Below are 22,005 nucleotides of genomic sequence, written 5' to 3'. Positions count from 1 at the left end.
AATTCTGAATGGTTGTCTTAAAATACCTGGTGTATGTACTGCAGAAAATGGATGCACCTGTTTCCAGTTTTTGTACCCAGAATTGTTGAACATGATGAAGACTGGCCCCATAACCCTTAAACCATGGCCTGAGTTGGAGCACAGAACAATCTAATGACTTTTTTACAGAGTAATGTGTATGAGTATAGCATCACTCTATTGGAGATTTTCAAAGTCTAAATTGGTTTGACCATTGTGATTGATGGCACGATCTGGTTTAGAAAACTGTTTAGATCAGTAACATGACCCTGCTGCCTCTGCCTACCCTTCCCTCCCTCTCTACCATCCCTCTTCCCTTTCTGGTGTCTATACTTTGATGCAGGTGAGGTATGATGTTGGTTAACATAATTCAGATTTAGTTACGTGTGTGTTCTGTCCCTATATAAACTAGTAAAAAAGTTATGCAGAATGTTGTAGTGAGTATAAATTTGATTGGAATAACTGTTCAAAAAGCCAGCAATTCTCATAGAAACAAACTTCAAAACGACTAAGTTGACCTACTCATACTAGCAAATTTCTGTACTACTGAAAGATATTTTGTTTATTCTGCATAACTTTAATAAATAAAGTCTTCAGTGAAATCTTTATTGGGGGAAAAAGTCATTTTATAACATACAAATTTTATGAATAATTTAACAAAGTAAAAATTGGTCTTCTGATTTGGAGAATATCATTCCATTATAAAGGTTTCACGTCTTTATGGATGTTTTAAAAATAGACATAGACACTTGAAATCACTATCATCACGTCTCAAATCACCTAGAATTCTTAGTATTTTTCAATTGCAAAAGCAATTTGAAGCTTATTCGTCTTAATATTCCACAAGTAATGATTGTACTGACTTTGTTAGACTGCTATTAGAGGGGCCCATCTTTCTGGATGAGAAATCTCTCCTGGAGCCATAGAAGAGACCATAGCCTACCCCATATGTTTTTAACAGACTGTGAAGCAGTCTGTTGGATCCTGTGGGGACAGGACACGGGGCAGTTCCCCTTACCCTTTTTTATTGTGGTGTGGTGATGGTTTTCAGTGTCTTCTCCAGGTAAGGCGCTCAATGTTGTTAACATGCCCTTTTTCATTGCCTCAGTATTTTGATATTTTCATTGGCTGTTAAACGTGGAAACTTTTTAACATGCTTTGTCGCATTTATATGCTACAGGTTACAAAGTGAGAGCCTTGTATACACTTCAATACTTAAAAAGTACCCGTACTCAGTACTCAGCCGGCAGCATAATGAAAAGTGGGACTAGACACGGTGTCCATATGGAGAGGAAAAATATACATAGAATATTTTAAACAAAATGTATTCATTGTATAAATGGAATCCTTCTGTAACTTTGGTAACTGCATACTTGTTGTTTGGTAATGAACCAGAGGAGGTATAATACTCTAGAATTGTGTAACATTAAAGTGTAAACTTTGTGTTTAAAGAGAGAGAGAACATTTTATGGTGTGTACTTTTAAAAGAGAAGCAAAGCTGCATGCAACAGCTTGAAGTTGTATATTTAGGTATTAAAGGTGCAATACTGGTTAAGAAACGTCAGGTCTTCCTACTGGGGAGCTACCTTTATTTATTTAATCCTAGAAAATACTGCCCCTTCCCCCAAAAAACCACAATTCATATTCCCTCCCCTCTCTGTATAGTGTGTATATTGCCATAGCCTTCTTAACTGGTATGTCTATAAAGTTGCACCCCCAGTCCACTGAGCCTTGGTATTTGTTGTAAATTTTCCTTTCACAGTAACTGTTAAATCCATTAGAGCCCTGGACTGTATGGCTTTATGCTGAAGATCTGGCTGGATGTGTCCTCTGATGTGTGTTGTAGACATTTAATGTGCTTGTCTCCTGCTCTATTATACTGTGACTTGTTAGGAAGCCTAGGACCTCATTTGGCTCTCCCTGGGGAGAGGTTGAGGGTGCACCTTTATGACCTTGGAAAGGTTCATCACAGCAATTGTCTCTGCCTTCACATTTCTACACCAAGCTCCCTGGTGTTTCAGTTGATGGGATGGGTGTTTGGGTCTAGGGATTTTTTTTTGTTGGTTTGGTTTGGTTTGGTTTTTTGTTTTTTGTTTTTTGTTTTTTTTTTTTTTTTCCCCTTTCTTAATTTGCCAAGTATTGCACTATTAATACCAGCCCCTGACATGAAAGAAACCAGCCACACTGGTGTGTCCAATCAGACAAACAAGGTTGTATATTAAGGAAATTTGAGCAAGCTGCCCTGAAGAAAGGCATAGTGACAAGATGAGAGAGATGCATTGTTTGGAGATGTGTTTAGCCAGTGCCCTTCTTCCCCACGAGCCCCCGCAAGGCTCAGAGCGGTACTGGCTTTTAAAGGGAAAGGCCTTCATTTCTTCGTTTATCCCCCCAGCAGCGCTGGAGAGCGAGGTGGCTTCAATAAGCCTGGTGGTAAGTTTTTGAGTATTACCATGGATAGTGTTTAAAAAAAATAAAGACAGTTTTTAGAAAACTATAATTTTTACTAGTTTCATAAGTGGTTTAAAAATGATCTATACAAAAGAGACTAATGGGTACTGCCGGCATTGTCTTAGGGGTAATAAGGTTAACCTATGGTTACAAAACAAAGGGTAACTTGAAGTATTGAGCAACTGCTTCTATAATGTGGGGGAGAGTACAGCTTTAATTTGGTTTATGTGGAGGAAAGGTTTTGAGTTTAATTTTAACACTAATTTGGCACATAAGCATTGAAAGTGTATTTGGTTAATGGTTTAGAAACAAACGAGTAAAGGAAAAAAGGAAAACCCTAGCAAACTTCACAAACGCTAAAGGGGCACTGCTCCATTTTAGCAGTGCGGGTCATTTTGAATTAATGAGTCCCCCATCAAATGGTGGTGTAGTAGATAGCTGTGTGTGTTTGTAAGATTTGTAGCTTGCAAGGCTTGCACTGATAATATCTTATATGATCTTTCCTGGTTGGCAGGACCCATGGATGAAGGACCAGATCTTGATCTAGGTAACTTTAAATTCTTGAACTTTAACTCATGTTGTTTTGAGTAAATGCCATAGAAGCAAGAGCTTACTTAGTAGCTTAGCAGACTGATCCATTCTTGGCAAAAGACAGCTTGCTTGGGACTTCCTTGCAGTTTTAAAAGTAACCGAAAATTTCCATCTACTATCAGTATGATTAATAGTTCTTTTACCTTTGTTGTGAATATTGTTTGATAATGTCCAATTGATTAAGCAAGCCCCTACTATAAGCTCCTGGTGGGACATACCTGAGCTGTTGAAAAAGGAGAATTAGGAGTTTGAGGCCAGCCCATCTCTTAAAAAAAAGAAGCCACTATTAATACAGGGCAGTAATTCTGTTTATTTTCTCTGGAAGGCCTTCCTATAGATCCTGATGAAGACTCTGACAACAGTGCAATTTATGTGCAAGGCTTAAATGACAATGTGACTTTGGATGATCTGGCAGACTTCTTTAAGCAGTGTGGGGTTGTCAAGGTGAGTGGATAACCAGTGATTGATGTAGCACTTACCTTGCATGCATAATGCACTAGGGTCTTAGGGCCACCAAAATAGTAGCTTCTCCTGTTAGCTGGGTTTCTGTTGTTGTTGTTTTGAGATAAGAGCTCCTGTATTCCAGGATGGCCTGATCCTTCTGCCTCAGCTTTCTAAGTGCCAGACTGTAACGTTAGGCAGTTTTTGTAGATGAAAATGTTGAGCAGCTTGTTGTGCTATTACTAAGTCTGCTGAGTTTTTGTTTGTTTTTTTTTTTTCTGACAAATAAACTTGTTCTTTTCTGTTGAGAAAAAAGAATTGGAGACATGTTTTCAAATTATCAGTTAATTGTTCAAATGCTTACACAAACTCTAGGAATAGGTTGTATACTATATAGAGGCATTTAGACGTTTATAGATTTATTTCCCAGCATAAGAATTGAAGGTTCAGGATGTCTTGAGTTCAAAGCCAGCCTGGTATACACAGACAAATCCAGTCTCAGCAAAAAAAAAAATTTTAATTGAGTGTTTGTGTTTAAGCTGATCTCACTATGAAGCTCTAGATGATCTGGAACTCAAAGAGATCCACATGCTTCTACCTTCATAGTGCTGGGGTTAAAAGTGTGCGCCACCACACCCGATTTTTAGGAGTATTCCCTTAATTACTTGACATATACAAATTGAATTCAACCTTAGACTGAATTTTATTTTCATCCCTAAAAGATGTATTTTTCAGTAGTATTTTATTTCACATTCTTATTAAGCTGCCAAATTATGAGAATAATACACTAGGGAATAGGGCAGGTGTGGTGACCACCACACACCCACCCACCCCTGGAAACGGTCACTATAACAGCCCTTTGCCATCCTGGAACTCACTCTGTAGGCCAAACAGGCTGGCCTTGAACTCAGATCACTTTCCTCTGCTTCCTGAGTGCTGGATTAAAGGCATAAGCTATCAATGTCTAGCCTGGGTGACATACCTAATCCCAGTTCTCTGAAGGCAGGTTTCTATGAGTTCAAGACCAGCCTAATCCACATATAGTGAGACCCTCAAAAACAGCAAAAGTATTTATTATTTTATGTGTATGTGTGTTTTGTCTGTTTGTGTACACTGTGCACATGTCTGTTACTCTCAGAGGTAAGAGGAAGGTGTTATATCCCTGGAACTGGAATTAGACCGTTGTGAGCTGCAATGTGGGTGCTGTGTATCCATAAGCCAACTATTGCTCCATATAGATTGAGTGCTAATCCTTGTCTATTGGAAGTACCTTCTTCCAACCTGTATTTTGTTTGTGTGTGTAGTCTTTTGGTCTAGAAGTTCTTTTTCATTTAATTTGATTTTTAGCGGTGGTTTGGTATTGTGGTGCTTTCTTTTTCCCTAATAAAACAGGGTCTCTGGATGATGGCCTAGAACTGGCCATGTAGACCAGGCTGTGTCTCTGGTCTAGGATTAAAGCTACGATTAAAGGAACATTGATAGCACACCTGGTGGGACTAGAAGTTCTTGGTTTGATTTTTGTTAGCTGTCAGGTTTGTTACTTGTCATTTTCTTTTCCTTCTTCCTGGTTACAGGCTTGTTATGAGATCTAATTGAAAGATTTACATGTATAACTGTTGACTGGTTGGTACAGTTGATTTGTACTACAACTTTGTTATGAGTCTCCGTATCTAGGAAGTCGGGTGGTTCTGCTTTTTCTTTCTTTTCCATTTGTTTGTGTAAATGTGGGGAGATAAAATACACAATCCACAGAATATCTCTGGAGGTCTGAGGTCAAATTGAGTCAGGTCTTTCCTTCTGCTATATGGGATTATGGGATTGCTATATATGGCAGTTATCTGGCCAGCCCACTTTGCACAGCTGCTGTCCACTCTATTATAACTAAGTTATATGCCTTTGAGTGTATGTCTTTGTGTCACATGCATGTAGGCCAGAAGAAGGTATCAGATCTGTCATGAAACTGGAACTATAGGCAGTTGGAAAGGCCTCATTGCCGTAAATTGAACATAGGTCCTTTGCAAGAAGACCAAATGTTCTATAGAGTCTTCTCTACCTATTTGTGCATGCACATACATTCACCATATGCTGTTAATGATTTTCTGTTGTCCTACCCACTCTGGGCAAAAGTGAAAAACCAAATTCCTGTGCTCATATTTTATGTTTGAGGTGTTGATTATTAGCCAGGTGTGATGGCATATGCTTCTAATCCTAGCACTCTTGGAGGCAGAGACAGGCTGCTTGTCCTATAATCTCTGAGTTGAGGCCAGCCTGGTCTACGAAGCAAGTTCTAGAACAGCCAGTGCTACACAGGGAAATCCTTTTGGGGGATGGAGGTGGATTGTTGATCATTTCTTTTTAATTTACTACATTTAAAATGTGTCTTAATGTGTGTATGGAGGTCAAAGAACAACTTGCAAGTCAGTGAGTCCTCTTCCATATTGGAGATCCAGCTCAGGTTGTGGACTGAGCAACATTCACTTTGCCCTGCTGAACCAGCTTGTCGGTCAGTCTCTGTATTTTAACAAGGCCTTTTAACCTAGGCTAACTTAAAACTTGCTGTGCTCCCACACTTGCCCTGAACTAAAAATAATCCTACCTCAACATCTCAATTGTTATGTATGAGCCACCACCTCCATGTCCCGATTTTGTCTTGTTTGATTGATTTTGTTGAGTTGGGTAGTTTTTCTTTTTGGTTTTTCAAGATATGGTTTCTCTGTGTAGTTCCCTCTGTCCTTGAACGTGCTCTATGGACCAGGCTGGCCCTCAAACTCACCTGCCTCTGCCTACCAGGTGCTGGGATTAAAGGCATGCGCCACCACCATCCATCGAGGGTGTGTTTGTATGTGTGTGTGTGTGTGTAGACTGACATATACATACGTTTGTGTGCATATATACTTGTATCAATTGGGAGTCACACTGGTTAAGTCAGTAATTTGCCATCAGTTTTTCAAAGATTTGTGGGGCTGGAGAGATTGCTTAGGACTCAAGACTGCTTTTCCAGAGGACCTATGTTCAGTTCTTGGCACCCACATGACAGCTCACAATTGTAACTCCAGTCCCAAGGGTTCCAAAACAAATGATATACTGATACTCATATAGGTAAAATGCTCATTCGAGGCTGGATTAAAGAGCACTTGCTATCCTTTCCAAGTACCCAGGTTCAGTTCCCGACACTCACAACCTTCAGCAACTGTAGTTCCAGGGCATCTGACAACCTCTTCTGGCTTCTGTGGTTACTGCACACCATGAAGTGCATATATATATATGCAGGCATCCGTGACCATAAAATCTTTTTAAAATGGCATTTCCTCATTTGTATGATATTTTGCTATATTTTGTGTCCTTTTTTTAAAAAAATGGCATTATACTTGGGAGGTGGTGGTGCACGCCTTTAATTCTCTGAGTTCAAGGCCGTCCTGATGTACAGATTGAGTTCCAGGGCTGTATAGTGAAATCCAGTCTTGAAAAACCAAGGGGAGGGGGGCAAGAGAGGATGGGGTGTTATTGGTTGGTACATGTATAATTTTATGGTTTTTGAGATAGTGTCCCCACTTTCTTAGTCTGTCCTGGAGCCAGTGATGATCCTTCTGTTTCACCCTTCTGAGTGCTGGGATTATAGGCATGAACAACTATACCCAGTTTGCATCAGTATACTAGAACTGGAGAGATAGCTAACAGCAGCAAGCACTTGCTGCTCTTATAGGTGACCCAGATTCAATTCCCAGCACCCACATACTGTGCCATAACAACCACAACTCAAGTTCCAAGGAATCTGACACCCTCTCATTGCTAGCCTTTGAAGGCTCACACATATACACATAGTATTAAGTCTTAATACTGTCAAAGATGACTCAATAAGATAAAAAATGTTTCCCATCAAGCCAAATAGCATTATTAGTATGTGAGTATTTGGCTCCTCCCACCTGAATTTATTATTTTGGTTTTTCGAGACTCTGTCTGTATAATCCTCCCTGGCTGTCCAGGAACTCACTGTAGACCAGGCTGGCCTTGAACTCAGATCTGCCTGCCTTTGTCTTCCAAGTACTGGGTTTAAAAGCTTGCACCACCGCCCAGTTCAGCTTTTGGTTTAGTTTTGGTTTTTCAAGATAGTTTCTCTGTATTACTTTGGAGCCTGTCCTAGAACCAGCTCTGTAGACCAAGCTGGACTCGAATTGCAGAGATCTGCCTGCCTTTGCCTCCCGAGTGCTGGGATTAAAGGCGAGCACCACCAACACCTGGCCAGTTTTTGGTTTTGTTTTTAGTGTTTTATCATCTTTGAACCCAGAAAAGAGCACTCAGATATTACTAGATGTGTTCATAGGCCTGTATAGTTAGGTATTGTTCATATGCCTATTTCTTGTATAGTGTGATGTCTGAATTCAAGCCAATCATGTGCTCAGCTGAAAAAACAAATTAGCTTTCCAATCCTGAAGGAAATCAAAAATTGATGTATATTCTCAGCCTTGAGGTTGTCATTAAGGAAGTTTTTCTTCTTTCTGTTTTTAGAGTGCTAGAGATCAAACTCTGATCATGTTCATGCTAGGAAAATGCTCTTCCAATGAACTGCATCCCTAGTCCTGGGGCTGATTTTCTTTATAATCATTACATGTCCTGTGAAGCCAGAGCTTGGCTTGGCTGTCTCTTTGGGCACTTCTTGTGGGATTATTGCACAGGAACCAAGATCAACATCAGGATGGTAGGACCAAGAGTAGGACTCGAACTGCTTGCTTTTGGTACTGTACTGAATACATCTGAGATGTAGAGTTTACCTCAATACCTATTTGTTGTAGGTGCTGACAAATTAAGTTACTCTGGATTCTGATACTCTGAGGTAGACTTAATATTAGTAGTCTTGTGTCTTGCCTGTTGACTGTTTTGGAGTCTCGATGTGTTGGCCTTGGCTGGCCTGGAAATAGATTTCTCTTTGTCTCCTGGGCCCTGGGATTAAAGGTGTGGAATATCTCACTCTCTGTGGCTGCCTTTTTGACAATGGAGGGTGCTACTTAGGGATTACTGTGAATTTATTTAAGGTCAAATGTTACATCCTAATTATTTTAACTATAGATGAACAAGAGAACTGGGCAACCCATGATCCACATCTACCTGGATAAGGAGACAGGAAAGCCTAAAGGTGATGCCACAGTGTCCTATGAAGATCCACCAACTGCCAAGGCTGCCGTGGAATGGTTTGATGGTAGGATGTCCTCCCTCCCTGTCACTCTGAATTCTGCTTATGAAGGAACATTTAAGAAGTTAGAACTGTTCGTATGTCACCTCTGAGAAAGTATATGCTATATTGGATACTGTTAAAACATCATTCTCTGGAGTGTAGAAACTGAAGGAATGTACTTAACCTTTTCTGGACCACAATATGGGAGGAAGGAGGAATTTGAGAGTTGAAACAGTAAGATGATCCACTCCAGAAGGAAGTTGGTCATTGTGTTCCCCTTCTGCTAAAGGACACAGACACTGTCCCTAGGTCAGGATATCCTTTTATTTTGTGTTTTAATTGCAAAGCTACCTTGTTCAAGCTTCAAGTACTCACCCGACCCTACCCTGGGTTCAGTCTCTGGAACCATGAAAGACACACAGGAAGGAAGATGTCATTACCAGTGTACATTTGAGTGTTTCAAGGACCATAGCCACCACCAAGTACTGACAATTAGGCTACAGTAGTTGCATGCTAGGCAATTGCTCTACCACTGAGTCTTATTCCTAGGTATTTAATGTCTTTTAAGTAACGCTTTCCTTATGTGGGCAGGCTGGTCTTGAACCTGGCTGTCACTCTTTTTTTTTTTTTTTTTTTTTTTTGCCATATGTTAGAATTTCAGGAGTGCACCACACACCTTGCTTAAATAAATATCTTTAACAACCTTTATTTTGACCTCACCGCTTTAGTTGTTGGGTGGTTGGTTTGTGTGTTGTTTTTTGTTTTGTTTTGAGACAGTGTCATATAGTCCAGGCTAGCCTCACACTCCTTATGTAGCTATTGATGACTTTGAGCTTCCTGATCCTCCGGTCCTACATCTACTTCCAAATGTTGAGATTTTAGGCATTGACTAGCTGGCTTACAATGCTCAGTTTGATGTAGTGCTGGGGATCGAACCCAAGCCTTGTACTTGTTAAAACAAGTCCAGGTGGACAAGTTCAGTGAGATGGAATCTGTTGAAAAGTAGCTGCTTGGAGACAGAAGAGTTGAGCTGTAAGGATCACTGATGTTCCCTTATCTTTTTCTAGGAAAAGATTTCCAAGGAAGTAAACTTAAAGTTTCTCTTGCCCGAAAGAAGCCTCCAATGAACAGCATGCGGGGTGGCATGCCACCTCGAGAGGGCAGAGGGATGCCACCACCACTTCGTGGAGGTACTCATTGGCACTTTCTTTTAGCTACTCTTCTGTTACTTTAAACAGGTTTGGTTTGGGTTTTCTCCAGTAATTTTTGCCCTTGAGAAGCAGTAGAACAGTAAAATAAGGAAAGGGTTTATAAAATTGATACTTGACCATTGAGCCAGCATTGCGTGTTTGTACAATACAGCTTAACTGGTCAGATAGGGTGGAGCTCCAGGGAACCACCTGGATGTCAGTTTCATGATATAGAAATGCCATATAGTTGGTGGTGACTATATGAAATTACACAGAAAGCATTCATTGCCAGGCATTGGTGGCACACTCCTTTAGTCCCAGCACTTGGGAGGCAGAGGTGGGCAGATCTCTGTGAGTTTGAGGCCAGCCTGGTCTACAGAGCTAGTTCCAAAACAGGCTTCAAAGCAATACAGAGGAAACCCTGTCTCAAAAAACAAAAATAGCATTCACGGACAACACTCTGGGCCTGTGGAAGAGTTTCCTATAGCAGTGTTGCTTTGAAAAGGTGATTGGCTGTTTATTGTTACAGGTCCTGGTGGCCCAGGAGGTCCTGGAGGACCCATGGGTCGCATGGGAGGCCGTGGAGGAGACAGAGGCGGCTTCCCCCCACGGGGACCCCGAGGCTCCCGAGGGAACCCCTCTGGAGGAGGAAATGTCCAGCACCGAGCTGGAGACTGGCAGTGTCCTAATCCGTATGTACTTCTCCCTGTAGATTGATAGCCTGCTAGTGGTTTCACCCCAGTCCCACTCTGGGACAGGATTATGGGTAGAGGTTTGGTTGAGTACTCAGGTTGCTGCCTGAGACCTACTTCAGACCCTAGTGTTTTGTGCCCGGAATGCCATGATTGTGCATATAATGTGGTGTGAATCCACCTCCCTCAGTTCTGTTGGTGATTTCTCTTGTGATACAACTTTATGCAGGGGCTGTGGAAACCAGAACTTCGCTTGGAGAACAGAATGCAACCAGTGTAAGGCCCCTAAGCCTGAGGGCTTCCTCCCGCCACCCTTCCCTCCTCCGGGTAGGTATAGGTTTCTTGGAGCACCTCAGCTTCCTGGTGATTGAGTAGTGTCTGCTCTAGGAGAAGGATTAGCAGATCTACCACAGTGTGTCCTCAGAGCCTCAGCCTCTACTCCTCTGACTCACCTGCCACTCTTCCTTCTTGCCTTAGGTGGTGATCGTGGCCGAGGCGGCCCTGGTGGCATGCGGGGAGGAAGAGGTGGACTTATGGACCGTGGCGGTCCTGGAGGAATGTTCAGAGGTGGCCGAGGTGGAGACAGAGGTGGCTTCCGAGGTGGCCGTGGCATGGATCGAGGTGGCTTTGGTGGAGGAAGACGAGGTGGTCCTGGGGGCCCTCCTGGACCATTGATGGAACAGATGGGAGGAAGAAGAGGCGGACGTGGAGGACCTGGGAAAATGGACAAGTATGTGGTGGGGGAGCACCTGGTCCTCTGACAGGGCTCTGTGTCCCTTCTTTATTCTAACCAAAGTGTCCCTTTGATTTGCAGAGGCGAGCACCGTCAGGAACGTAGAGACCGGCCCTACTAGAGAGACCCACAGAGCTGCATTGACGACCAGATTTATTTTTTAAACCAGAAAATGTTTTAAATTTATAATTCCATATTTATAATGTTGGCCACAACATTATGATTATTCCTTGTCTGTACTTTAGTATTTTCACCATTTGTGAAGAAACATTAAAACAAGTTAAATGGTAGTGTGCTGAGTTTTTTTTTTTTTTTTTTTTTTTTTTTTCCTTTTAAAGATGGTTGTTTTAAGACTTAACAATGGGAACCCCTTGTGAGCATGCTCAGTATCATTGTGGAGAACCAAGAGGGCCTCTAATTGTAACAATGTTCATGGTTGTGATTTTTTTTTTTTTTTTAAATAAAATTCCAAATGTTTATAAACTGTCATCCTTCTCTGCCTCTGGTTTGCAGTCTCGTGTTCAGTTCTTTCCAGCCTTTCTGGATGGGGGCAGGAACTTGGGGATGTTCTTGAAGACGAAACCTGTGTTCTCGTTTTCTGGTTCCTCCGGAGTAAGCTGGAAAACTTTAGGCTTTGCTGCCTAACATTTGCTCCCCTGCTTCCGGAAGACTGAGCCAGCCATGGGCCTTTAGTTATTCAACTCCACCTGTCTAAATACACAGGATGATCCCGTGCCTTCACTGAGAAACTTGCCATGTGCCCTGCAGTGCCAACAGGTTGTTCTTAGTTCCTTTGCAGCCCTCATCTTGACTAGGGTTCCCCTACCCTGCTGACCTCCCACTCTGTGTTTTGTCTTGGTTTTTTTGAGACGGTTTCTCTATGTAGTCCTGACCTTCCTGGAACTCCCTCTGTAGACCAGGCTGGCCTCTTAACTCAAGAGACACCTGTCTCTGCCTTCTGAGTGCTGAGATTAAAGGCCTGAGCTACCATGCCAGGTCCTCACCCTGTGCTTTATCTCAGTTGGCACCACCCTTCTTGCAAGGGCTGCCTGTGCTTAAGTCTGACTGGCAGTAGTAGGGCTTGGTTCTGTCACAGCAAACAACCATTAATAGCCCCACAGCAGCCTCCATCTAGGCTGTTGATTCCTAGACATCACAAATTATAACCACCACAAATAAACTGGGTTCCCATTCCTCATCCTCACCTTTTCTGCCAGGCCAGAGCAGTTTAAGGTGGTTCACCACCATACTTGGGGCAATCCACCCTCCCAAGACCTCTGTGCTCTTGGCTGTTTGCTCGCCACACACCCTGCTCTTCCTTAATCACTGCAGTCAAGTTCTACAGGCCAGTGCCCTCTACACAAAATTGAGGCCTAAAGCCATTGCCGCTAGACTTCTGCTGGACACCATGTCAAGTGTCCTAACATTAACGAACGCCTGATTGGAGGGGTTCAAATAACTTAGCATTCACTCAAGGGTGGTGGTGCCCACTTGATTGCCAGTACTCTGGAGGCTGCAATACAGTCATGAATAGAGGTCACAGTGAGACTCGTCCCAAATACCGAGAACTGGAGATAGGGCTCTGATGGAACACACCTATGGATGGAGATGTGCCTGAGCACCTGGCAGTGTAGATTCTGAACCCATAAGTCGTGGATGCCTCAGGAGGGAGGAAAGGCAGGACAGCAAAGTCTCCAGAATAGCTTTGTGGTCCCTCTAGGTCACACAGCACAGGTCCTGACAAAAGTGGTGGGGTCACATGGGGGCCGGGGCCCCCCGGGCCGGGCCGGGGCCCCCCCTGCCGCCGGGCCCGGGTGCGGAGATGCTTAGAGGGAGTGCCCCTCTTAACCATCTCAGTGCAGTCAGGGCCCAGGGTAGCAGGAGATGCTCAGAGGGAGTGCCCCTCTTAACCATCTCAGTGCAGTCGGGGCCCAGGGTAGCAGTTGGCTTCCCTACCATCCCATTCTGCCTCACTCTTTGCTACAGGGGCGGCACTCAAATAGATTGCCTAGAGCCTTCTGCTTTGTTTTGTTCTCTTGCAGGGCCCAGGAAGCTGTAAGGGTCATGTCCACAGCTAACAGCAGGAATCCTGATGGGCAGCTGCTCATCTGGCAGGCAGTCTGAATCTTGAAAATGTTTGCCTGAGTCTGGACTGGGCTCAAGTCAGCTGCTACAGATAGGATGGTAGAGCTATGCATTAAATGACCAGAGTACCGATTCCTGGAGCTGCCGTGCATGGGCTGGAGCCTGCCATGAAGGCTTTGCTAGGGGACTCCACTGACACTAGACCTCTAATTATAACCAAGGCCAGGTAGGCCGCTTACTAGCCCAATATGGAGGGCAGTAAAACTAACCATGCTGTTACATTCAAGGCCAGCTAGACAACACCATGAGCCCCTACTTCAAAACAAACAGGAAACCTGGTCATGTGTCCTTGCCAGGAATTAAAACAGGTAGCAGGGGAGCCACTGCCTCAAGACAATTGTCCTTTTGGGCATCCCAGGACACAAACCTCTCATTTCTCTAGTAGTTTCTATTATTTATCTTGGATCTGCAAGAAACCAAAGGTTACCCAGGGGCCCTGGGCTACCTTAGCTCCAGGGTTCTGGTTACATCAGTGAGTCCTGCATCACTACTGCCATGTCAGGGAATACCAATTTTAAAGGCTGCAGTGTGGGGAAGACTCAAATATGCCCCAGCTCAAGAGACTAGAAAAGAGTTGTCTTTATTGATCTTCACAGCAGTGGTAGACATCCCCATTGCCAAGCCACACTGAGTTGAACTGGCCACACTGAGTACTATTTTTACAGCTGTGATGTAATGACGACAGTCCTATTTTACACATGAAGTCACTGAGGCTTAGGGGACTTAGCCATCATACTTGAGAAACAGTTTCAAGACCCAAGTTCAATTCCCAGCAACCACATGGCAGCTCACAACCATCTATGAGATCTGATGACCTACTGGCATGCAGGTATGCATGCAGACAGAATACTGCATACATACATAATAATAACAAGACTGAAACATTCCATCCTACAGGAAAGCTATTTAAACAAAATAGCTTCAGGAAGTCCTTGAAACAGACCCTTGACTCTGCAAGGGTAAGCAGAGTCAAGCTCAAAGAAGGGTCTCACACAGGCCTAGCTGAAAGGAGACTCTAGAAGAAGCAGAAGCCAGCTGAGCTGCCTAGAAGAGCTGCCTAGACCAACTGAGTGAGGCACCTGGAAAGGACTCTCCAGCCTGTTGAGTTGCCTGCAGACTGTGCAATGTACTCTAGGTTTCCAGCTTAGTGAGCTGTCACTAATGTTTGGGTGGGCTTTGGTGATGTTGCTACCTTTGAATCATTTCTGCTCCTATAAATGACCCCTCCCTCACCCATGTTTCTGTAAGTAACCATAATAAAAACTGAACTTTTCTGGTATCTGTACTTCAGTCTGTTGTGGGTCTCTCCCTCTCTCTTGTTTTTCAAGACAGGGTTTCTTTGTATTGCTTTAGAGCCTGTCCTGGAACTAGCTCTGTAGACCAGGCTGGCCTCGAACTCACAGAGATCCGCCTGCCTCTGCTTCCCGAGTGCTGGAACTAAAAGTGTGTGCTACCAACGCCCAGCTTTGTGGGTCTCTTTTATGTCCAGAACCCTGAACATAGCAAGGTGGCTACAAGCAGGAGTCAAATTCATGCACAACTTCCCCTGTCCTCAGTTTCTCTAGATCTACAAAACTGTCATATGGGGCTGGCAAAATGACTCAAGGTTTATACCTTGTTACCAAGCTACAATTCTCAGGACCTCCCATGGTGAAAGGCAGAACAAAGTTCCAAAAGTCTGCTTTGTGTGCATACTTTGGCATGCGTGAGCACACACAAACACATAATAAAAAGTATCTGTGTATCAGATCAGATTATTGTTGGGCACAATGGATCATTACTGCATGTTCCAGACCAGGTCATTTCTCAATTTCTTCACTTAGTCTTTAGTCTCTATATCCAATTTCCCCACCACCAGTCCCTCAACTCCCTCCTGGGTATTATTTAGCAGCTCTTCCCCCAACAGTGGGATTTCTCCCTCATCTAGCCTGATACACTCAACTCACCAACATATATCATCAGTTCTCATCAGGTTGCCAAAAACAAGCATCCCCTCCCCACTCCTGACTAAACCACCTGACTTCCTCTGAGGCTCTGCCCCACACAGACCACCACAGCAGTTACAGGGCCTGTTAAGACTATTAAGTCAGTCTCCCCTGCTCCAAATCCCTCCTTAGAGGAGCTCAGGCTAAATAGCAAGACTCTGTCTCAAAATAAAATGTGCCAGAGATGGTGGCACATGCCTTTAATCCCAGCACTCGGGAGGCAGAGGCAGGTGGATCTCTGTGAGTCTGAGGCCAACCTGGTCTACAAAGTGAGTTCCAGGACAGACTCCAAAGCCACACAGAGAAACACTGTCTCAAAAAACCTATGTATATAGATTAATTATTAATTAAAATGTAATAATAAAGGCCAGACATGGTGGAGCATGTCTTTAATCCCAGCACTCAGGAGGCAGAGACAGGAGAATTTCTATGATCTTAAGGCCAGCCCTGTCTATTAGGGAGTTCCAGGCCAGCCAAGGTTACATAGTGAGACTCTGTCTCAAAAACAATAAAATTCGAATAATAATTTTTTTGGGGGGGGAGACAGCCTTGGCTATCCTGGGCCTGGAACTCACTCTGTAGATCAGGCTGGTCTTGAACTCGCAGAGATCCTCCTGCCTCTGCTTTACGAATGCTGAGATTAAAGGTATGTAGCCATTACTGCCCGGCAATAATAATAATTTAATAGTGATAAATCCCTCTATAGCATCCATGTCTTTTGAAAAGCATAGTCCATAAGGCCCGATATAACCTACTCTAATGTCTCTACCACTCCAGCCTTGCAAACCCGCCCACTTTCCTTCTTTCCTTCTTCTTCCCTTCCTTTCCCTCAGTGTGAAACTTCCCTCTAGGTATCTCCTAGCTTCCTCCCTCACCTTCTTTCTTGATCCGAGTTAGAATTACAGTCTTTCCATACACCCACAGGTTCCAGACTCTCCCCTCAGTACCTCATCCCTCTCTCAAAACAGGGTATGCTTTCCTGAAAATTGTAAGCATAAAGCTGGCTTTGGGGTGCGACTTGGCTCACAGTAGGTTCTCAACAAATGCCTCTGATCCTTGAAAGTGTAACAGTCGCGACCAAGCTCCTACTTCCTCAGCTGCTCTCCTGAAGATGCTCTCCCTAAAGGTGATGACCTGGTTAGTCTTCAGGTCTAGGGAACATAGTCTGAGCTTTATGAAAGCTCTGAGCATCAAATGGCAAGCGGTGCCCAGCCCGTCGGGCGACAGCAGGGGGCAGGATTCCCTAGATCTTCCGCGCTCCTTCTCAGGCGTGGAGTTGCCCCTGCCACGCCCCCTCCTTAGCCTAACCCGCAGCCGCCTGCCTATCCCTGAGCCCCAATGTCCTTGTCCCCTAAAGCCACTGACCCTGGGCATCCTGGAGGAAGAGCTTCGGGTTATCTGGCCTGCAGAGGTCCACCAGGGACGGAGGTGACTCTGCAGTCTCCGGCCCCTATCGCTTCCGGAAAGGCCACTGTCGCGGAGGGAGGACATCTAAAAGAGTCCGAACCGCTCCTCGGGAGACCCCGGACAGTGGAAGCTGCTAAAGCTCCAAGTCAAAATCCGGAGGGCGTCTCCACCCGCGTCGGGCCGGAGCCGAGAAAGGCACGGCCCCTTTAAGAGCGCGGCCCCGCCCCTTCCTGGCCGGATCCGAATTCCAGAGGGGCGGGGCGGAGCCGGCGCCGGGATGCAGCGAGCTCGGGCGGCGCCTGTGTGCGGCGGCGCGGCCCGGCTCCGGCCCCGCCGGGGCAATGCTGCCCGGGGTGGCGGGGTGAGCCAGGTGAGCGCGGGGACTCCGAGGACCCCTGTCCAGGGTGTCCGGAGGTGGGTCGGGCAGCGCGGGGCTCCTTTTCCCGGGGCTGTGTGACCTTGACCGGCCACGCACCCTCTCTGGACCAGGCCGCGAGCACTGCGGAGCCATTCGGAGTCCCGGCCGTGCAGGCACTGGCCGGGGGCCGCTTCTCCCAGAAGGTGGGTCCTGCCTAGGCGACCCGATTCCTCCACCCACTGCTCTGCGAGCGACTGCCCTTTCTGCGCCTCAGTTTCCTCGTCTGTAGAATGGAGATACCATCTCCGCGCAGCCGGTGGGGCGGCCCTTAGCGGAAGGGTGAGGGAAAGGCGGGGACTTGGTGAGGGCTGTGGGCTGAGCAGTGGAAACTGTCCCTCTGTGGCCCCGGGCGAGGCTCCCCTCCTGCCCGTGTCTTCATGTCTCTAAGTGGCATTTCTATCCCACTGGTGCCAACCGGCCCCCAGCCACACACCCCTCACGAGCCAGACAACAAGCATGAACACTGAGTCTTATTGAGCCGTTTGAAGCAGGTCGTGGCACCGTATCCACTTGACACCGAGGACAATGAGTTACCGCGTTTGCTCTGAGTGGCAAGCTGGTAGAGGTAGGCCATTCTGAGCCCGTGCGGGTCTCCACAGCAATCTTGACCTGTGTCCCCTGCCTACAGTGACTCGATTGGCCCTGGGCATGGCGGACCCAGTGGCGGGCATCGCGGGCTCTGCGGCCAAGAGTGTGCGGCCATTCCGATCCAGTGAGGCCTACGTAGAAGCCATGAAGGAAGACCTGGCCGATTGGCTTAATGCCTTGTACAGTCTAGGTCTACCCGGCAGTGGTGATGGCTTCCTCACAGGGCTGGCCACAGGCACAGCCCTGTGCCAACATGCCAACGCTGTCACTGAGGCTGCCCGGGCTCAGGCTGCTGCCCGCCCAACCCGAGGTGTGGCTTTCCAGGCACACAGTGTGGCGCCTGGCTCCTTCCTGGCCCGAGACAACGTAGCCACTTTCATCGGCTGGTGCCGAGCCGAGCTGGGTGTGCCTGAAGTGCTCATGTTTGAGACAGAGGACCTGGTACTGCGCAAGAATGAGAAGAGCGTGGTATTGTGCCTGTTAGAGGTGGCCCGGCGCGGGGCGCGCCTCGGCCTGCTTGCCCCGAGGCTGGTACAGTTTGAGCAGGAAATTGAGCAGGAGCTTCGAGCCACCCCTCAGGTGTCCAGTGTCCCTGCTGCTGAAGAGGATGCCACTGAAATTGTCACGGCATCCGGGGCTCCCACCCGAACACCCCGAATGACACCCAATGACCTTCGAAACCTCGATGAGCTGGTGAGTGTTCTGATGTACACACTGGATGACCCTTGCCCACTCTCCCCACCTGGGGACCAGATGGCAGAGTTAATGCCAACCCCATCCCAGAGCCTCATGGGACCCATCCTCTGCAGCCTGCCCTCACAGGAAGGGTGGTACATACATTGACCGCCAAGGGTATATATACCTGGCCACAAAGGAATGGATAAGCCCGGAGAGGCAGAGGTACTAAGTGGGCCACACAGTACACGTGGGCCTGCGGCATACAACCCTCCAGCTTCTGCCACCAGCTTTTTTGTTTTTGTATTAAATGAGCAGCAACACAGTTCAGTGCATTGCTTCATTTGGAAGACTATGTGACTTAGGCACCTTTTGGCATGCAGGTGCTAGACAGATACATTGGCAACTTCAGCCCTCAGACTGTCTGCTGCCCTGGTCTAGGCTAAGTGTGCATAGTGAGTGTCTGGGGGGAGCTCAGGTCTGGTGCCCTGATGGAAAGCCCAGTCCCATTTTGGCTGCTGTTGGGAACAGGAAGTGCTTTTGGGAGCTTAGGAGGTGCAGGCTTCCAGCTCCCTCTCCCCAAGACCTGCTTGTCCCTGCCACCCCCGCAGCTGGACTAAGTTTCTTTCTTATCAGGAGTTTAGGACTATGGTGTGCCTGCCTAAGAGTCAGGTGCTGGATGGCTGTGGGCAGAGTGGACACCCCGTCCACACTCACCCCCAGCCTGGGCCTGGGCCACCCAAGGCCCCACCTGCTCATTGCTTCTGGTACTGCTGTGGGTAGGCTTCCCACATAACCAGTCTGCCATCCATTGCCTCCCTTAACATGTGTGCAGCTGTGTGCTTGCCAGGCCTTTGTGCCTGTTGCCCTTGTGTGTCCCACGCGGTACCCTCTGGTTGAGATGCTCAGATGGGAGCATGGGCCTCCTGCACACATCCTGCCCTGGATGTGGATGGCTCCAGGCCTCTCATGGGCTTAAGGCTTTTTTTTTTTTTCAGGGTGTTTCTTCCAGGGGACAGTCTCTGGTCTGTCACAGTAATCCCTGGACAGCCACAGCCCTCTCCACTCATTCTGGTTGGCTTCCAGAACTCTCAGGAGTTCTCAGAGCCCATACAGTGAGCTGGTCAAAGGTCCTGTGTGGGAGGGAGTAGGCACTTCCTCCTGCCTTGTAGCTGCTGCTGTTAAACCCAGGAGGGACTTAACCCTTGGCCTTTAGAATCTCTTCTCTGGCTTCAGGTGAGAGAGATCCTGGGCCATTGCACCTGCCCAGACCAGTTCCCCATGATCAAGGTCTCTGAGGGGAAGTACCGAGTGGGAGACTCCAGCTTGCTCATCTTTGTAAGGGTAAGTGAGGGAGCAAAGGCCGAATCCACCCACTCTGGGATTATCTAGGAGGCCCACAGTGACTTGCCCTCTGACCTGCAGGTGCTAAGGAGCCACGTGATGGTGCGCGTGGGTGGCGGTTGGGATACACTGGAGCACTACCTAGATAAGCATGATCCTTGCCGCTGCTCCTCAAATGGTAAATGTCTGGAGGGAGTACTGGCCCAGCTGGGAGGGGCTGGTCTCTGAGGCCCTGCCCCTCACTTGCGGCATCCTTCCCCACAGCCCACCGTCTGCCCTCGCAGAGGGCTGGGACTTTCTCCCCGCAGAGGGGATCACCCACTCCTAGCCCCCGCCCCGGTAGCCCAGTCCCTGGAAGTGAGCGCCGGGGCTCCCGGCCAGAAGTAACCCCCATCAGCCTGCGAAGCACAAAAGAGGGGCCTGAGGCCCCGCTCAGGTGAGAAGCTGTGGGATCAGTGGATCCACCAGGGCTGGTGGGGGAGGGGCGTCTGCTTGGGCGCGGTGACTCACACCCTGGGAAAAGTTCCCGTGCTTGGGGGCGGGACTGGCTTTCCATCTCCATGGTAACCCAGACAAACCAACAACACTGCTGGGGCGGGCTCCAGGCGGTGGCTGGTCCAACCCAGGCTTCGGAAGTCTGGGGCTATGAGTCGTGGCCTCAGCCAGGATGCTCACTTGTCCCTGGAAGTCCCCTGGCAAAGCCCAAGCCTCCCTAGCTCGCTCCACCTGCGCCAGTGATGCACATCTCTCTCGCTCCCAACCTCAGGCCCCGAGATCAGCTGCCCCCCCTCCCCCGCTCCCGTCGCTACTCCGGGGACAGTGACTCCTCAGCCTCCTCAGCCCAGAGCGGCCCCCTGGGTACCCGCAGCGACGACGCGGCCACTGGCTCCCGGAGGGAGCGGCCCAGCCACCGGCTGACCTCCGGTCTCCCGGCCTCCCCCAGACGGCCGCCCACCCCTCGCAGCCAGTCTCGAGACCGGCTAGACCGGGGACGGCCCCGCATGGCCCCGGGAGGCCGAGGCGCTCAGCTGTCGGCTTCCAGCCCCGTGCGTCGCGCCCGCAGCCAGAGCCGCGAGGAACAGGCTGTCCTGATGGTGCGCAGGGACCGAGAAGGGCAGCACTCGTGTGTAGCCCGGGCCAGGGGGGGCGGAGGATCGGGGGGTTCCGGAAGGAGCACCCCACAGACTCCACGTGCCCGCAGCCCTGCGGCGCCGCGTCCTTCCCGGGGCCCCAGCCCAAGCTTAGAGCTGGCTGCCACACCTGCCAGCGCTTTCCGCACACCACTGGAGCTTGACCCACAGCAGGAGCAGCAGCTGTTGCAGCGACTGGAAGAGGAATTCTTGTCTAATACCCGAGCCTGGGAAGCTGCTGCCTGCCATACCCCTATGGGACCCGTCCCTGACCCCCCGGCACCGGACTCGGCTTACTGTTCTTCTAGCTCCTCATCTTCATCACTCAGTGTCCTGGGTGGCAAGTGTGGCCAACCTGGGGAATCAGGCCGCACAGCCAATGGGCTGCCCGCACCCCGCAGCCAAGCTCTTTCCAGCTCTTCTGATGAAGGCAGCCCCTGCCTTGCTATAGGGGGGGCACTGGATGCAGCTAGGAGCTCTCTGACTGGCCCAGAACCCTCGCTGATCTTGGCAAGGGGCCGGATGGACACACAGCCAGACCGTAAACCCTCACGCATCCCCACACCTCGGGGACCCCGCCGCCCATCAGGACCCATGGAGCTCGGGGCTTGGCATACCCTGCAGTCCACCCCAAAGACCCAACCAGATTCTCGAATGTGATAGACTGGCTCAGCTGCACCACACCCCATTTCATTTTCTTTGTGGCCTTAACCTACCCTCTGCGTTCAGGGACCCCTCCCCCTCCACCTCTTGAGCACCAGACCTCATGGGACCAGACCCTAAGGGACCACCTGACACAATGGAACACCTGTTGTACATTCCGGTTTCGGGGATGAGTGTTGCTATTTAATTACTAATATTATTGAATGCCTTAGAGGAGACCGGGCCAGCCTGGTGTCCTGAGGACCTGTGGTCCAGTAAACAACCTCTGACAGTAAAGTTTTGCTTCAGCTCCTGTTTTGGGGGACTGAACCTTCATTATATGTTGGGATTCTAGAGTTAATTGCCTGGAAGGCAAGCCTCAACGCTC

The 22,005-nt window shown here is 47.9% G+C and overlaps 2 protein-coding genes across 8 annotated transcripts in view; both read left to right on the top strand.

The window, feature by feature from the left end:
• Positions 1-11,573, top strand: part of Ewsr1 (EWS RNA binding protein 1) — a 28,411-nt gene extending 16,838 nt beyond the window's left edge. For 3 of the 6 annotated variants that reach the window (XM_051200268.1, XM_051200270.1, XM_051200266.1), the window contains 9 exons: positions 2,414-2,448; positions 2,981-3,013; positions 3,383-3,501; positions 8,563-8,692; positions 9,736-9,858; positions 10,388-10,550; positions 10,780-10,877; positions 11,028-11,280; positions 11,365-11,573. In XM_051200268.1, coding sequence (XP_051056225.1) covers positions 2,414-2,448; positions 2,981-3,013; positions 3,383-3,501; positions 8,563-8,692; positions 9,736-9,858; positions 10,388-10,550; positions 10,780-10,877; positions 11,028-11,280; positions 11,365-11,404 — 994 coding nt within the window. In that variant the 3' untranslated portion in view covers positions 11,405-11,573. Of the gene's footprint in view, positions 1-2,410; positions 2,449-2,980; positions 3,014-3,382; positions 3,502-8,562; positions 8,693-9,735; positions 9,859-10,387; positions 10,551-10,779; positions 10,878-11,027; positions 11,281-11,364 lie in introns of all 6 variants that reach the window. The other 3 variants (XM_051200267.1, XM_051200265.1, XM_051200269.1) reach the window with 1 other exon arrangement.
• Positions 11,574-17,024: 5,451 nt separating this feature from the next.
• On the top strand, positions 17,025-21,932 carry Gas2l1 (growth arrest specific 2 like 1). Of its 2 annotated transcripts, none has more exons than XM_051200403.1 (6): positions 17,025-17,190; positions 17,867-18,519; positions 19,738-19,845; positions 19,927-20,023; positions 20,110-20,281; positions 20,606-21,932. In XM_051200403.1, the coding sequence occupies exons 2-6, from the start codon at positions 17,887-17,889 to the stop codon at positions 21,633-21,635; spliced, it is 2,040 nt and encodes a 679-aa protein (XP_051056360.1). In that variant the 5' UTR covers positions 17,025-17,190; positions 17,867-17,886; the 3' UTR covers positions 21,636-21,932. The 2 variants fall into 2 exon arrangements, with proteins under 2 accessions (XP_051056360.1, XP_051056359.1); XM_051200402.1 differs by having other exon boundaries at positions 17,061-17,190; positions 17,717-18,519.
• The last annotated feature ends 73 nt before the right edge of the window (positions 21,933-22,005 follow it).

Source organism: Phodopus roborovskii, unplaced genomic scaffold (genome assembly GCF_943737965.1).
Source record: "Phodopus roborovskii unplaced genomic scaffold, PHOROB, whole genome shotgun sequence".
NCBI lineage: Eukaryota > Metazoa > Chordata > Mammalia > Rodentia > Cricetidae > Phodopus > Phodopus roborovskii.
Note: the sequence above shows the minus strand (reverse complement) of the source record. Positions and strands in the feature narration are given on the sequence as shown.